The 18,668-nt window shown below is 35.6% G+C and overlaps 1 protein-coding gene across 1 annotated transcript in view; it reads right to left on the bottom strand.

The window, feature by feature from the left end:
- The window catches only part of LOC107583667 (potassium voltage-gated channel subfamily H member 1), a gene marked incomplete at its 3' end in the record, with an annotated part of 37,139 nt that overhangs the window by 14,926 nt on the left and 3,545 nt on the right, over window positions 1–18,668 (bottom strand). The window contains exons 3-9 of the mRNA XM_016269950.1: window positions 17,857–17,980; window positions 15,995–16,101; window positions 15,615–15,743; window positions 15,416–15,534; window positions 13,792–14,184; window positions 8,501–8,527; window positions 5,424–5,853 (exon numbers count right to left, since the gene is read on the bottom strand). Coding sequence (XP_016125436.1) covers window positions 5,424–5,853; window positions 8,501–8,527; window positions 13,792–14,184; window positions 15,416–15,534; window positions 15,615–15,743; window positions 15,995–16,101; window positions 17,857–17,980 — 1,329 coding nt within the window. The remainder of the gene's footprint in view (window positions 1–5,423; window positions 5,854–8,500; window positions 8,528–13,791; window positions 14,185–15,415; window positions 15,535–15,614; window positions 15,744–15,994; window positions 16,102–17,856; window positions 17,981–18,668) is intronic.

The raw sequence follows: 18,668 nt of genomic DNA, 5'->3' as shown, positions 1-18,668 counted from the left end.
TCAGAAATCCAAATGGAAATTATTCTGAATAGAGTATGCAAATATCAGCACAGTCACTTATATTCTGAGTGCTGAACATTCTGAAAGTCAGAGGGAGATTTTCAAACTTCATCAGTAAAAAAACAAAAAAAACAATGTCCTGGCAGAAATGTATTAGTACATTTTCCATTAAGGATATGTTTACATGACAACGCACTAAAAACTGAAAAGTTTCTCCTTTATGTTTGTGTGTGTGTGTGTGTGTGCATGTTTATGTGGTTTATGAGGACACAAATTTGTATAATAACATGGGTATGACATATGTATTACAACAAGAAGGTGATTTATGAGGACATTTTCAGTGTCCCCGTTATTCAAAAGGCTTATAAATAATTCAGAATGAGTTTTTTTGAAAATCTAAAAATGCAGAAAGTCTCCTGTGAGGGGTAGGTTTAGGGGTAGGGTTTGTGTAGGGCAATAGAAAATACGGTTTGTACAGTATAAAAACCATTACGCCTATGGAGAGTCCCCATAAACCATAAAAACAAACCTGTGTGTGTGCAGACAACAATGTTGTCAAAACGGTCGTTCACACAGATCCACTAAAGCGACTTATAATGCTGTAATATGTATGCCAGGCCAGTAGTTGGTGATATAACACTGTAAAATACATTACACAAACATGTAATAGGCCTATGCATGCGCATGACATCACTGTTTTCACAAATTAGCATTTTTGTAGTTTAATAACAGTATTGTTAACAGGTAACAGTATTATTTTCAGAAACTTGCACTTTAAAATCCATTTTCATACGTTTCAAAACACCATTGTCATGTAAATGAGATTCTAGATGAAAACAGTACCGTGTAAACGCCCCTTAAGTTTACAGATATTTCCTTCAACCATAAAACACAACACAATGCAAAGCCTAATTCAAAATACAGGTAAAACACCTGTGGAAAATCAGTGCGGAAAATGAATTCATATTAACACAGAACATTACAGACTTTTCTTAGAGTGTACTTTTCATGTTATAAGTAATTAAACCTCTAAAATTCAGCTTCAATATTAATCTGTTCATCAGTAATTCAAATGTAATTATCTAGTCATTATAATTATAATTCAAAAGAAAATATCTCACAATTGAAACCTAACAATTCAGTCCTAATTTTGATCTCTTTTGCCTTCTAATCAGCCATTACTAACTCATCCATTGCCGTGACTGATAGCATCAATTAATCTGTTTGTTCAGAAGCACCAATTATCCTCATTAGGTACCGCACTCATAAATATCATTAATATAGTACAATAATACTCATAAATATAAATGGCTTGTCGCTTAATGGATAGTTTATTTGTGCTCAAATAGTATAGCAATAAAATACATATATATCATATATATATATCATATATAATACACAAACATATATATATATATATATATATATATATATTTAATAAACAGTGTTTTGTCACTATTATTGAGATTAGTTAAGTGTTGGGGTGTATGTGTGTCTTTTATCTGTTGTGTTTCTTCCTTGATTATGTCTGTAAATGAGGAAGAGGTAAGAGAGAGAGAAAAAAAGAGGGGAAAATGGAAAGAAAATGTATCTGATCAGATGAAACGAGTCCTTGTCAAAAGATTCCCTGTGGCTGTGACTCCATTACAGGAACATGTGACAGAATATTTAATATCTTGACATCTTTGCTTCCAATTGAACTTGCATCATTGCCTACAAAAGGCCATGTGACGGCTCTTTCCGCTCCACGTTTGCAAACACTGTAAATCTGTATCAATGTCAGCTGAAAGGTTAGGATGCCGGGGAATTTGGCCAAGGTAAATTGATTAAGCACCAAATCTACTGGAAAACAGGCTCACATTCACTTAGGCAATAAAAAACAGATCAGCCATTCAGGGTGCGTTTTAGCTTCCCATTTCTGGCTGACACGTTCAGTTCACTCTGATGCTGACGGTGTCAGAGTATCAGGGGCATTGAATATTCTGGACAATTTACTCAGCTCGTGACTCTCAAAGTCACTCTTCGTGCAGAATTTAGAAAAAAAAAAATTTCATTTTTTATTATATTTTATTTTATTTTATTTCAGGATATATTTATCATCTCTTAAAACATAGCACCACACACTATTTCATCATTGCCTGCTCAAACTACAGTGCACCATTCTGAAAACATCAAAGTTTAAGTTAAAAGCTTTATTTGTCAAATTCATAACAATACAACTGCAGTACTTTGTGTAAATGAAATTTATTGAGGTAAATTTGTAACTTTCATCATTACTAGGAAAGAAAATTAGGCTGTAATGGATAGTAGCATGAAAAGAAGAAGAAAAAAATAAAGAAAAAAAAGTTCACTGGACAAAAACTCTTGAGTTGTAAAAGCTTTGAGTTGTAAAAAAATCACATAATCTAGGACCTTTATACAGTGTGTGCCATTGTAAAGACTGTATATGATGTCTGTTCCTCACAGCCATTTTTATCTATGTTAAACTGAATATAACATCTAACCTGACTAAAGTGTACGCGAGATCCCAATTCGTCAGTCACTGACGTAACGTCTCCGTTCCCTCCTTCAGGGAACGAGGGTTACACAAGTAACCTAGACGTTTTAGTTGGTGAATTTGGGTGAATTAGAAACCGGATACCTTTTTCCAAAGCCTGAAGACGCAGGATGTAGGAATGAATTTATACTATTTAATTTAGTTTAAATATTGTTTATTGAAAACTTTGCAACTCAATGTGCTATTTAAAAGGTAGATTACAGGATTTCCTATGACTTCGACTCATAATGTTTTGTTAATGTGATCATCAAACTGAAACGAGTCTGAAACATACCTGATAAATCACAACTTAAAACATCAAGTTAAACTATAAGCTATAACCTTATCAATATTCATAAGCTGAGGCTTCGCCCCTTTTGTGACGTCGCAACCTGCGCGCATGCAGTGAAAACACGTGAGGAGCATTAATGCCTCTCGAGGAAATTAATCTGAAAACAAAGAGAGGAAGTTAAGCTATCAATCAAACATGGCAAAACACGAATATTTCACAGTGTTGCGATGAATTTGCATATGCATGCCTCATAAACGCATATCTAATATGTATGAAGTCATTAGCTGACAAAAACTCCTGCAAGAGAAAGATGAAAGCTGCTTCATGTTTGTCACCGGCTCAAAGACCTCTGCACGTGTACATCGACACACGCACACAGGCGAGCTTCAGAAAGGTATATGTGAGGAAAACAAGCCAGGCATGTATGTTTCTACCTGTTAGTCTGTCTCAGTCAGATTTACATTTTCTATCAGTCGTTAAACTCATGCCCCAAGCTAGCGGTTGCCATGGCAACAGAACAGGCATTCCAGCACCTGCTGCCAGCCCTGTTCCCCGAGCAACCCATGAAATCAGCATCTGCACTTCTGATTTGTTTCAAAAGAAAAGATTAATTTCGCTCACAACTTCTCTAGACTGTGGAATAAAGCCCTTGAGAATGATGCAAATGGTGCTCCAATCAAGTGTTTACACTCGGCGCTGATTTAAACTGTCACTATAAACATGATGAAACATCAGCACGATTCAGAAATCTGAAATGCACTTGTGAAACAAAAGCCTGTAAGTTCACATCACCTTGAAGTGTTTGAGAACAGACTGCAATGTGATGCCAGTTGAACATTTTCATTAACTGTTGTTAAATGAGCATAAAAGACGACTTATAGACTATTATGTAATGCAACGTGACATGAGCTACAAGAAACAGTTTGAAAAAGAAATGCCTGTGAGCTTCATTGCTAGTTCATGCTGTATATTTACATTGATTTTTTTTCCCTTTATGTGTAATTATATGATTTGAGTTCCCTGCGGCCATCTGCACATTATAATTACAGAAAATATATGATTGTACAGAAATGTTCAGTGCAAACTGAGTCATCAACATTTTTTAACTATTTTCCCAGTCTGGCTTTTTCTAATTATGACAATTTCATAATATTGTGATAACACTAATAATGAATGGGAAATAAACTAATATTAAATAACAATGATTCATACATTTGTTGCAGTATTTATTAATCTTTGTCAATATTAGTTAATAAAAATGCAAATGTTTATTGTTAGTTCATTTTGGCTGAGGTCCACTAAATAATATTAACAGATACAACTTTTGATTTATGTTAATGTTAGTAAATTTTGGAATTATGTATTATTCACTAATAATGTAATGTTAACAAATGCAACTTTAGCTGACATTATGCATTACATTATGCACTAAAAACTGAAATCAGTTGTTTATTTAAAGTGACTCGGAACATTATACTGTACAGTATGAAAAATGGATATTCATTTTAAGATTAGCTAAAAAATTACATTTAAGTTATTAGTGTTTTTACAGATTAACTATACGTGAAGTTTGATAATGACGAAAGTAATTAAATGAAAATATACAAGAAATGAGCATGTACAATGAATTATCTAAATCAATCTAGACTAAGTAAAAAATTACGTAAATACGTTTTTTTGTTTTTTCTTTCTTGTGACAAAACGGCCTGCATTAAAAAGGTTTAGTTAATTGATTTAAATTGTTTTGCCTATTATATTTTGTAACAAAATCTCACACATAAATTCTAGATCCCACCTCTGAACCTATTGATGTTCTGCACTGTATGATTGTTTGCCCAGAAAGCAGTATGTATGTTTACTCTGAAAATAAGCCTCTCATGAGGGAGTTTCACCATATAAATAACAGCGTACTGGCAGCTGGTCATGTATAATAGCACATATAATGGAACTGACTCCTTTTCCTCTGAGTGGTGAATCACAGCTCAATGGCAGTGTGATCTGCGAGAGCCCCGCCGTGGATGACCCTGCAGGCATCATCTCTAGTCAACGCTCCATTATTTCGCTCATCTGCCTTCGTAACAAATCACCGTTCAGAACCAAATGAAATGTAGCTGTCTCAGTCAGCAAAAATGGTCACAATTGAATCAAAACACAATTGAGGGCGTAATATGGTCAGAAACTGATCATTTCACACTGGAAAATATTATGGTAACCTGATTTTTGACCAAAGTACCTTCTGTAGCTAAAACCTTTTTCTATGTTAGCCAGTTAGAAAACTTTACCTAGCTGGCAAGTTTAAAAAGTAGATTTTGCACCCAAATGACACAGAAAACCACGTTTACATTTACAATGCATTAACATGCATGTAAATGATCAAAAACTCTATAACATTTTTCTATCAGCTGGCCTAAAACTTGGCCAGTGGGTCATCATTATTGCTGAGCCCTGAATTTGCTAGCTGAACTAGTTGTACTGCACTAGTTCGTTACTTATACGCACAATAATGACTAGTTCTCAAATGATAAACAGATGTATCAACACTGTATTTTTTCATGCATGTGTTTATAAAGAAGTAAATAAAGCTTTTCAACTCACATCCAATCATCATCATGGCCACAGCGAAGATCTTCTCAGCATCTGTGGTTGGAGCGATGTTTCCAAAGCCAATACTGGTCAGGCTGGTCATGGTGAAGTACAGAGACGTGATGTAGACTGAATCTTTTGTAGGTCCACCTTCCCATCTTCCCATCCCGCTGACGTTGAAGCGATAGGGTGTCCCGATCGTCTCACCCAGCATATAAAGCCAGCTCTCCGGACGTACTTTGTTACGTTCCTCGTCTATGACCTCATAGTCTCCAATGCTGTACCAGATGCAGGCCAGCCAGTGGGCCGCCAGCCCAAACACGCAAACCAGCAGAACCAAAACAGCCGCACCGTACTCGATGTAGTGATCTAGTTTGCGAGCCACCCGGCCCAGACGCAACAGACGAACAACCTTCAGTGAACTAAACAAGCTACTGATACCCTGAGGAAGAGACAGAGAGATAGAGAGAATTAAACATACTGCAAAATATGTTTTCATCCATCCATCAATTATAAACATTATAGGCCGAAGCAATTCTACAGACACGTTTTCTTGAGTCTAAATAAAGTGCATTGTCTCTCTCTTAGCACAGATTCTCTCCGTTTATAAATGTGCACAGGCGTCTGCCAAGCCAACCCTCTGAAATCAACAATACAGAGAGCTGAAACAGCACCTGAGCACCAGAACAAAGAACTCCTCAGATCTGAACAAATAAGCTGGAATATATTCAAAAATAACCTAAGTGTACAATCTTTTTCTAAAAGTGCACTTCTGTGTTGTCAAAGCATGGTTTTTCCCTATTTTTCCATATTATTTCTTGTCACCAGAGTTTCTGCGATCATTATTCTGACAAACATAAGAGGAGTTGAACCACTTCTATTTGTAGTGATGACTTAATTTAGAAATTTGGGTGAATTGTTGCTTTATATATTATATATTCCTTATTGGGTGAACTATGAACGTATGTTCATGAATAAAACAGCTTTCACACACAAGGACATCAATAGTACAGTGGAAACTTGCTTTAGGAAAATGGCCACAACAATAACATTAAATACAGGTGCATCTCAATAAATTTGAATGTCGTGGAAAAGTTCATTTATTACAGTAATTCAACTCAAATTGTGAAACAATAAATAAATTCAATGCACACAGACTGAAGTAGTTTAAGTCTTTGGTTCTTTTAATTGTGATGATTTTGGCTCACATTTAACAGAAACCCACCAATTCACTATCTCAACAAATTAGAATATGGTGACATGCCAATCAGCTAATCAACTCAAAACACCTGCAAAGGTTTCCTGAGCCGCTGCTTTCATTTTCCAGCAGGATTTGGCACCTGCCCACACTGCCAAAAGCACCAAAAGTTGGTTAAATTACCCTGGTGTTGGTGTGCTTGACTGGCCATCAAACTCACCAGACCTGAACATGAAAATGAGAAACAAGAGACTAAAAAATGCAGATTAGCTGAAGGCCACTGTCAAAGAAACCTGGGCTTCCATACCACCTCAGCAGTGCCACAAGCTGATCACCTCCATGCCACGCCGAATTGAGGCAGTAATTAAAGCAAAAGGAGTCTCTACCAAGTATTGAGTACATGTACAGTAAATGAACATACTTTCCAGAAGGCCAACAATTCACTAAAAAAAATTTTTATTGGTCTTATGAAGTATTCTAATTTGTTGAGATAGTGAATTGGTGGGTTTTTGTTAAATGTGAGCCAAAATCATCACAATTAAAAGAACCAAAGACTTAAACTACTTCAGTCTGTGTGCATTGAATTTATTTAATACACGAGTTTCACAATTTGAGTTGAATTACTGAAATAAATGAACTTTTCCATGACATTCTAATTTACTGTATGTATAATGCCTGTTTTAAATATTCAAGCCAAAATCACCCTGTAACCCTATACTGTATGTGTGTATTTTTTTTTCACACACTCTTTCAGATCAGGAATTTATCCAGGGATTTAGTTGGGTAGAAATTACAAATACAAACTACATCACTTCTTGTGATTTCATCAGTTCTCTTCGAACAGACACTGAAAAGAAATGAGGCGCTTTCTTTTTAGCCATTTTGCTATATTAAAAAAATCAAAGACATTTTGGATAGTATTTGTGCTGCTGCTTTTGATGCTACAGTAATTCTGGTCAGTGTCCATTAATTCTTTATTAAAGGGATAGTTCTCCCAAAAATAAAAATTCTGTCATTATTTACTCACCCTCATGTCGTTCCAAACCCGTATGCAGTTATTTTCATGCAGTTTTTATCCATACAGTAACAGTTTATAGTAATCAACTATGTAAAGTTCAGAAAATTACCCAAAAAATCACCATGAAAAGATTATGTCCATATAATAGCTTTGCATTCCCTCAGTGAATCTTTAACCCGAGAACTGCTAGAAACTATTTCCTGGTACAGTTAGTTGAACTCAAGAACCAGATCAATGAATAAATGATTCTTCTGAGCCAGTTCTTTTCAATGAAATGGCTGACTTGTTCAAATATGTTGTTTTGAACAATTCATTGATGAGTTCAACTCACTCAATGAGTCAATGATCCAGTCTAGTATTAACTACTGATATTTTGGTGTGTTCTTCACACAGTTTTCATTTGACTACAGATAATCTGTAATAAGTAATATGGACTACTTTTATGGTGCTTTTTGGCCTTATGTGGAGCTTAATAGATGAAGTCACCATTAAGTATTGTATGAATCGGAGCGGAAATTTTTTTTTCTAAAATGTATAAAACTACTATATTTGTGTTCCAATGACAGCAAAAGAGTGAGTAAATAAACAATAACAGTATTTTTTTTAAATATTCCTTTAAACACCCTATCAGCACATCCACAGTTACAAACACTGACACACACACACACACACAGACAATACAGTTTAATACACACCAAACAAACATTTAAATGACAAAAAATCATAAAAAAAAGTTTCTGTTGACTGATTTGATTAGAAACATGAAATAATAGACTATGGTCTAATAATGCTTTTGGTTTACATCAGTGTCTGATTGATGCCCTGAGGCACAGCATATCAATCAAATGCCGAGTTTTGAGATGAAAGGCCTACTTGAGTGACAGCTCGATGATTCCAGTTCTTCATTCGCCCACAACAAACACAGGCAGTGCAAGGAACATGCAAAAAGAAAGAGGGATGAGGAGGGAAAAAAGCAAAAAACAAAAGAGAGTGACAATGGTCAACAGAAGAATATGTGAACAGTCATTGCAAACAAAAGCATGGCGCTTTGAATCAAGAGTGAAAAAGCAGAGCCTGGACTGTTAGTGAGATCACAGGCATCGCAGACATTAATAATCAAGCTTCCGCTGCAAAGGCAATGTGAAACGATGACAGATGTCTCTGTGAAATCAGACGAGGGTTATGCAACATAAGATAATTATGGATTTTGGATTATTAAAAACCACACAGTTAGGCCATGAAAATATGCACCTGTACCAGAACAGAGTTTTTGTTTTTGTCCTTTGAGAGAAAGAAATATTGGTTGCATTCCACTTTGCATTCTCTTATTCACTAAAAGTATGTCCTGTGTGTCATTTGCTGATGGGAATGTGTGCACTTTTGAGTATGTAGTAAGATAGTATGCCATAGTGTGTTAGTTTGCGGTATTTTTAACTTAAACATAGATGCACATTTCCCATTCAAGCAATTTCAGCATACAAAGATCTGCAAAGCACTAATGCTGCCTTTAGGTTATGTTGGAATAATGATGTATGAGATGAACACTCATTAATGGCACCACAATGTCATAATTACCAATGAGAAGCTGTGGATTTTCTTCAAGCGTTGGGGGGGGGGCGTGTTAATTATGATGGAAGGCTCACTGATATTATTCATAATAAGATTGTGATAAATCTTGGTAGACAATACTGTTTATTGAGGCATTTTATGAGGTGACAAGCTTGTGTGGCAAAACTACATTTCCCATCATTCCCTGTGGCAGCATAAGAACACTAAAATACATGCACTACCATTCAAAATTTTAGGGTCAGTAAGATTTATCTTTTTATTTTGCATTCAATTGATCAACAGTGACAAGGAGTTTTATATTGTAACAAAAAATATTCTATTTCTGTTAAATGGTTTTTAACTTTCTATTCTTCAAAGAATCCTGAAAATTGTATCATGGTTTCCACAAAAAGAACAGCATAACTACTTTCAACATTGATAATAAGAAGAAATGTTTTTGAGCCTATTAGAATTATTTCTGGAACATGTAACACTGAAGACTAGAGTAATGACTACTGAAAATTCAGTTTTGCCATCACAGTAATAAATTACATTTTAAAATATTGATATAGAAACGTTATTTTAAATTGTAAAAATATTTCACAATATTACTGTTTTTACTGTATTTTTAATCAAATAAATACAGCCTTGGTGAGCATGAGACTTCTTTCAAAAACAAAACAAACTTTTTTTTAATTGTACCAAAAATTAAACAAAAATTGTACCAACCCCAAAGCTTTGATTAGTATAGATCAGTTATAACCTAATGTACATTTATTGCATTTTATTTTCTTATTCTAATGCTAAACACCTTCTTTTTGTCTTTATCAGGTAATGAAAACTATGGAAATTTAAACTAAATTAAAATTGTCCAATGCTCCTCTTTTATTCTAACCACCTGAACACACATCATGTCAATATTACAAACATCAGGAGGATTGCATAATCCCAATTTTGCATTCTATGTATACTGTAGTATGGGCAGTGCAAAATAAAATCTAGCCATTTCTACTTTTTGCAGACAGCTTTCCACCAAAGAAAATACATTCAAAAGCTGCACTGACTTCCTAATGTAAATAAACAAATAACTTAAGTTTCAGATCAGAACTTAAGTTTACCAGCCGCTTCCTCCTCTGTTTCAAATAGAAATCAGTCAGAAAGCAAACACCAGACAGAGTGCATTATTCTCCATCAGAAAGTCGTCACCTCAGGATCTAATTCGCCTTGTGTTGCATAACTCTCTAAGGATGCCGTTATATATGGTAGTGCTCTGTTCTTTGGGCTGGTTCTGCTGAGCTCAAAGCCCGGCAGCGTGCACAGACAGATCTGATGAGCTTGATGTAGCTGATCATGGTAAACTGGTGCTGACAGCCCCTCTGAAAAGCCATATGCCCAGGGGAAAGATGAAAGCTCGGATCCTGTGTGTGTGTGTGTTTAACAGATAATCACAGCAAAATATAATTTTTTTTTACTTTTTAGAGTGATAGTTTGCCTCAAAATGAAAATTCATTCATCATTTACTCACCCTCATATCATTCCAAACATGTACGACTTTCTTTTCAGATTTTTTAAAGAATATTTCACCTGTTTTTATCCATAAAATGAAAGTCAGTGTGGTCTAAAAAAACACTGACCCCATTGAATTTCATTATATAGACAAAAAAAACACATTTTTCAAAGTTTTTTCCATATAGTTCCATATAGTGGCATACATCCAAGTGTAATGAATTATTCAAATCGAAAAAATGTAAGCAGATAAATGTGAGCTTGCAGGAGTGAGGTTTTAGCAGACTAAGGTTATGTCTACACTAATCTGGATAAATTAGAAAACGCATCCTTTTCTCTACATTTTGTCAGTTCTATAAGTCTATAACATACTTTGGTAAACATTTCTCAATTATAGTGTAAAACAACACCATTTTTTACCTTGTTAACAGCTCTGTTCACAGCGACTCGTTTCGGTGCATGTTGGGTGGTTGTGTACAGGTTTCAGTTCAAACACAACATGCATTTTGAAAAATTAAATGGTGAATTTTCATTTCAAGCCGACTTTAAATTTGAGTAAATGATGACCCAATTTTCATTTTCAGGTGAACTGTCCCTTTAAGCACAAATCATTTTTGAAAGCTGTGGAATGCAGGTGTGACGGCAGTTAGTGCATCAGGCAGAGAGATTGTGCTCATCCTCTGTGCAGTGGCGGAAATTGATTGTGAGTTCAATTAAATGCAGACAGACAGCAAAATCGTTATACGGTCAGAGATTGATCCAGAGCAAAAGCTTCATCCAGTACACTGATTCCTACCTCACCAGCACAGAGAATCACGCACCATCGCTTCAGTCCCCAACTTTACCATAAAATCACCCGTATCCAGCGAGCGCAAAAGACAGACACAGAGAATCAAAGTGAGGTGCACAAATACTTCTACTCAAAAGCACTCAAATGCTTTAAATAAAAATTCAAAGTGTAAATATGATAGCATAGAAATGAACTCTTAGCCCAAGATCAGTGAAAGGGTTTGCGTGCTTCACTCTCACGCATCCCGATCAATATTAATTAACACCAAAGATTTGCTCCATTACAAGCTCAAATACTATCCCTCACACAAAGCACTCAGACAAATGATCAGTTTAATGTTGCAGGGCTGTTATACCACCACTTGTAAAGATACGCAAGGTTTAATAGCTATTCCGTTACAGGTGTTTTGAGGTAAATATGAAAAAAAATCTCAAAGTCTCATCACAAAGTGTGTCTATGTATGAATACTTTTGGATTTAGTTTTGTTTCTTTTTTGCTGTGCTTCCCCTTGGTGCATTTAAAATAAAATCTAAAGATAGTTACGAGCAGACCCTAGGTAGCAACTTATTAAGATCTCCCCTAGACTATTGAGTTGTAACATCAATGTTAGCTAGGTTTTCTCTGTAATGAGAGCCAGCAGGGTAGTCCAATGCTTTTCTTCAGTTCTTCCTTTCTTAAAGGCATTATTCATGTCTATTACCAGGCCCACATGGGACAAAAATGTTTTCCACTTCCCCTGTCCCTTGTGTGTTTGTTTATTCTTAAATATTTTGTCTGATCTGATAATTCAGGTCCCCATACACTAGGTTTGTAGTACTCACAGCCTAGTTTTATTAAATTTATTAAGCTTAACTGCACCAATTTCCTCCCAAATCAGCGTAGACCAAGGCAGATAAACTGATTCAGAATCTCTCCAGATATTTACTTTATGACACTGATCTGAGATCAGGCTTGCTGGATAACTGCCACTAGAATAGTTTGAAACAGAGCAGATGCTACACAGAATTCGAAGAAGTCTTACGACAAACAATTAATGCAGTAAATTTAAAGGTCATGTGTGTCGTTTTTTAAATGCCTTAAATAAGGTCTGTAGCTAATGCAAGATCAAGATATTTTCTTGTTTAATCCTATGAGATAAAATACATCAGAATAAGTGTAAAAGGCTAAATGTGAATGTGGTTTGTTTATACTCTAGCTTTTTACCTCTGTTAATTGTAATTAGCTGTGTTGGTAATTTGTGAAGATTACCCTAATGAACAGGATATGTAAGAATAATAAACTTTTCTTAGTCACAGAACTTTCCTGCAATATCCAAATCCAGTGGAAAAATCATATTGCTAACTTCCAGGTCAGCCTACAAAAATAAACATATTTGTAGCAGGGATTATTTGCTTGCCTGACCAATGGCAGAAAGTGAAAAACCTGTATAATTTTTACAATTATACTGTAATTATAGTACACTAGGTGGCGAATTTCACATTGACTATATTAGTAATATCTAAAAGATAATCTTTCTGTTCACTTGCAAACTCCTTAAAGGGATAATTCAGCCAAAAATGAAAATTACCCAGTGATTTACCCACCCTCCAAAAAAAGCCATCCTAGGTGTATATGACTTTTTCTCTCAGACCAATACAATCAGAGTTGTTTTTTTCTTGATTTGTTTTTGGCATTTTTGTCTTTTATTTAGATAGGACAGTGTAGTGAGTGACAGGAAGCGATGTAGGGGAGAGAGAGAGGGGGCCACGAGCCGGTATTGGAACTCGGGACACCCACAGCGCAACGCGCTATAGAGGTCTATCGGCACCGACCAATACAATTATTAACCCCCAGAGCCGTGTGGAGTCATTTTTATGACGGATTTATGCACTTTTATTGGACTTCTAAATCTTAAACCCCATTCACTGCCATTACAAAGCTTGGAAGACCCAGGACATTTTTTTAATATAACTCTGATTGTTTTCGTCTGAAAGAAGAAAGTCATATACACCTAGGATTGCTTAAGGATGAGTAAATCATGGGGTAATTTTCATTTTTGGGTGAACTATCCCTTTGGCACATCTTACATAAACTGCATGTTCCTCTCTCTGAATTATTGCAGTCTGCTGCTTTTTAAACATGTCGTATACATACATACAGTATCTCCTTGCTTTAAACACTGTGAGAAACAAGCAATAAACTTCAGTATACTGAAAACCAGAGCAAAAACAATGAGCCGACATGACAGACGTTTCGATCTTATCATTGATTATTAATCCTTTTTTCATGTTTGCTTGTGTGTGTGTGTGTGTGTGTAAATAAATTTGTGTTTTGTACTGACCTCGTCCACGTTCTCAAAGGCGTTGATGACATCATAAGGCAGACAGGACAACAGGTCAATCACAAACCAGGTTTTCAAGTAATTCATGCGAATCAGTTTCGGGTCTGATATCACTTCCCCAGCCGGGCCCACGAACGTGGTGTGGAAATTTAGTACAATATCTACCAAAAAGATCACATCCACAATGCTGTCCACAACCAGCCAGGTGACGTTGTTCTGCTTGGTTTTGAATGAGACATTGTATGGGACCATGATGGCGGTGTAGAAGGTGAGAATGAGGATGACCCAGTCCCATGTGGTCTTAAAGGCACAGTAGTGCAGGATGATGTGAGGAGGGGTCTTGGGTGTCTCTTGTTTGTACTGGGGCAGGATGTCTGAGCCCAGCTGGAGAACCTGTGTGAGAGAGAGACAGAGAGAGAGGCAGCGGATGGATGGTCGTTTCTCTGAGTGGAGAGGAAGACAAATGACCCGTCTCGGCTTACAAGAGACTCACCTCAAAGAAAAATCGCATCCTGTTAAACATCTCATCTCGTCTGTTTAACCGATACAGATGAAGCCTTGTCACTGACTAAAATGTATTTTTAATGGACATTTTGGATAAACCATGCTAGAATAAATGTATGCTAACATTATGTTTTATTGAAGAATGAATGGACACATTACCTTGAAGATTTAGTTTTACTTATCTAGCACTAAAAATACTTCCAATTAATTAAATAACGTGTTAAATAAAAATGTTAATTTATTAGATTTTTACTGTCAATTTTAGGTCGATACCACATAAAAAAATTCCCAAACACTTACAATTTTAAATTTCATTTAAATAAATGCAAATCAATATATTAACTTAGTTCATATAAATAATTTAAATACATTTAGCATTTATTTAAGATGTAACATTTAATTCAAATATATTAATTTAATTTTTTTTATTATTTTCATATCATTGTACATGACTCGGGAATACGTAATTCTGATCGGCCAATTGTGACAGTCAGCTTAGAAATATTTCTGAATAATAACCGTTGTGAATGGAAACACTGTATAACAATCTCTCTGCTATCTCTACAATTAATATAGTATAATTCTCCCTTTACTTATTTATTGCAAATGATTGGCTGGAGCAGATTATATACAGTAGTCCGTTTATATTGGTCATATCATGTTATTTATTGTCTACTGCCACCATGGATTAAATAACTAATACAAAACTAATCTGACAGCTCCATTGCATGACAGTTTTTATGTGATATTAGTATAATTAGCTAGGCCTAGAATAGAAAGTAAATAAATATATGTGACAGATGATTAATTAATTATGAGGCATTTTTGGCCCCCACATTTAAATTTCTAGGTCTTTTCTTCACATTTGGTGGCACTTTTGTCCCAAAGTCCTGTTAAATTCCTGACCCTGCTTTGTAAACTATTCAAAAATGCCCCATATATCTTTTTAATCTCCCTGCTGGAGGAGTGTGTGTACTGGAAACACACAGTGCGAGAGGATAGCCTTCCTAGTGTTAGTTTGATCTTTGACACGGATGCAAACACATGCTGATACACACCAGAATCACTCACAGGTGTAAAATGAAATGTATGAGACAGTGTGAGACACACTGAGACATACCTCTGCAAGGCGCGAGTGTTTATGTACATTCTCTCCTTTATGTACGGTGGGCTGCAGTTGTTGCAGGACCCCTCTACTGCTGGTCAGAGCCCTGGTCAGACGAGCAAACTTCCCCCATCCTGAACACAGAAATTATCCACATTTAACATTCACTCTCAAGTGCACAAATGTTCATGAAATACATCTGAACAACACGTACCTTTGGAGGAGTCATCTTCAATTGGTTGTTTGAATGCTGTTATGTCACTAAACGTACACAGGAAGAGCACAACCTTCTCCTGTTCATTTCGTATAGGTGCTATTTTCACAAAAAACCAAACCGGCATTCCTGGAAAAACACAACCACGCACATTTAAACATGCCGTAAATCTGTGACAGATAATATGTCGGGGGAGAAAAGTTCTTTTTCTATTGAAGAAAAAACTGTCTTGTCTCTGTTTTACACAATTATGCATATTCATTAATATATTAGCATAACAAATTTATGCACCAGGACTGCTGTGTTCCTGCTCCCAGTTGTGTGTGCATCTGTGTGTGTGTGTGTGTGAGTGTGTGTGTGTGTTTGTGTGCAATGCTCACTGTTTTTCTTGTACATCAAGATCTCAAACGAATTCATCTCATAGTTCTCGAAAGTCAGCCGAACTTTCTCACATGTGTCCTTATCTGTGAGCTCTCCGTACATGAAGCTGAGGCAAAAAAAGAAATGTAAAACACAATCAGAAGCAGACCGTTTTCAAGCAGAATTTCACTTGACTTTATTTTAAAGGTTGACTAAAAATAAAATTCTGTCATCATTAACTCGTGTCATTTTAAATCCATTTGACTTTTTGTTTTCTGTAGAACACAAAAGGAGAAGTGTAGTAGAATGTTGATGCTGCTCTTTTGAATAAAATACAAGTGACCAGGGACTGTCAAATTCCAAAAGTGACAAAAAAGTGCCATGATAAAAGGTCATATATGACAACATTGACAACATATGCTATTTTTATGGTGCTTTTGAAGCTTGGCAGCCCCAGTCTTTCACTGTCACCATTCACTTTCACTGAGTGAAAAAAATACCATGCTAAATTTCTACCTTTGTGTTTCACAGAAGAAAGTAAGTCAAATGGGTTGAAAATCAGAACACCCTGAGTGAAGTTAAATTGTCATAACATTAATTTGTCTGTTGCTTAGTGGATCTTTTGAGTCATGATGAGTGGAAGTTTACTGAAAACTAGTCCAGCTTTGCTTTACTATAATGAGAGAGGCAGAGAGGGAGGAATGATACATTCGAGAGACTCTACAAATGTATTTCTCTTTGAGACATCTGGAGCTGTAACGTTAATGAGCCTTGTGTTTCTTGTGTTTGGCATATCAAGGATAAGTAAGAGTTCAAAGCTGGCTGGCTCAACAACTAACCACACAGAAGACAGCCACTTTCACCCTTTCAACTCTATTTTTAACATTTACTGTAACATACTGTAATTATTATTATTTTTTTTTTAATTACATAAGGTATATGTAACAATACATTCTTACAAATTAATTTCTGTGTTTATTCTGCTACATACTCTAGCATTCAAACGTTGCTGTCGGTACATTTTTTATGTTTTGAAATTAAACTCTTACGTTCAACCAGGCTGTATTTATTTTATCCAAATTACAGTTAAAACTGAAATATTGAGAAATATTATTACAATTTAAAGTGTTTTCTATTTTAATATATTTAAAAAATGTTATTTATTTCTGTGATGGCAAAGCTGGATTTTCAGCAGCCATTACTCCAATTTTCAGTGTCAGATAATCATTATAAACCACTGTCACTTTTGATCAATTTAATGCATCCTACAAAATAAAAGTATTAATTTCTTTAAAAGAAAAGTTATTTACTGAAATATATTTATTATTTACTTATTTTGCACTGTTACTTTCCCATATTCCTCTCTACATCGTGTGTAGTGTAGTACTATATGCTGTACTGTATTGTATTGTATTGCATATTGTAATATAATATTCCACTGTACATATACTGGGTTGTATTGTGGGCATACTTCATTACAAACAATATTGTACTATCTTGTATATTATGTTATCTAATACGGTATTTAATACTGTAAATGGTAAATTTCTCACAATTCTCACTATTAACTAGTTGCTATTATTAACATATTGGCTGTTTATTAGTGCTTATAAAGCACATATTCTGCATGGCCATATTCTACATCCCTAATCCTACCAAATACCTCAATTTAACAACAAACTACAAAAATAATAGTTTATTGAGGCAAAAGTTGTCGTTAATTGTTTGTTAATAGTGAGAATTGGACCTCAATAATGTGACCACTGAATTCAAGCATCTTTCTACAAGAAGTTGCAGTTCTCTCTTTTATAAAGAAAATATGATCAATATGATGGGATATAAAAACTTGTACATGAAACCAGCTCTGCATGAAGTCTGATACCTGCATGTACTGCTTTTCTGCATGACCTCAGCACGGTGGTAGCCGGACAGCTTACAAAAGCCATCATTACTGTAAACGATGGGCCAGTCTACGATCTGGGCATTTCCCAACACAAAGTTTGTGTCTGTGGAAAGAGCACAGGAGGGTGTGGGGAGGAAGCAGGTGAGAGGAACCAGGCACAAGGTCAACGGTAAGAAAACTAGAGGTCGGTCGTTATGGTAATGTCACATGAGGCAGGATGGGTGGACACTGTCACGGCAGCCGAAAGCCACTGATCTGACATGTTTATGACAACACTGAGAACTTCAGCTTCATTTTTACTGGTCTGTACCCAAGATGGTAATGCACAGTAGTTCACACTATACTCTCACATGACCTTACAACCCCACTCAAACTAAATCTCTAAATGTTCCTTCTGGCACCCTATTGTCCAGATACAGTTCCCTGCCTTTTAAGTTTTTTTCTTGTTAAAGTGAACAGAAAGAAACATGTATTTGGTAGTCTCAGCCTCAAACAGCCCACAAACCACCCACAGATTGTTGTGATCCCTATTGCATTAAATCATTGACATATATGGCTGAAAAACATTGGTTTAAATATAATTGACTGGCTTTACTGTAACTAATGGGAGTCAGGGTGCATGGGTTTGTGTTTGCAAGTCTAAGAAATAACTAATTGCTGGATTTGCCAAAGTTTGCGGGGTTGTAGTATCAAATCTTTTAAGGTTTTCAAGAGTTTTGTTTGAAACACTTAAGCAAGTGAACAAGATATGCTTGATCACGCATGTATATTCCACCTAAACTATCACTGTT

The sequence above is a fragment of the Sinocyclocheilus grahami genome, unplaced genomic scaffold (assembly GCF_001515645.1).
Source record: "Sinocyclocheilus grahami isolate Dianchi unplaced genomic scaffold, SAMN03320097.WGS_v1.1 scaffold54.1, whole genome shotgun sequence".
NCBI lineage: Eukaryota > Metazoa > Chordata > Actinopteri > Cypriniformes > Cyprinidae > Sinocyclocheilus > Sinocyclocheilus grahami.
The sequence above is the reverse complement of the archived record's forward strand: the minus strand, read 5'-3'. Positions and strand labels throughout refer to the sequence as shown.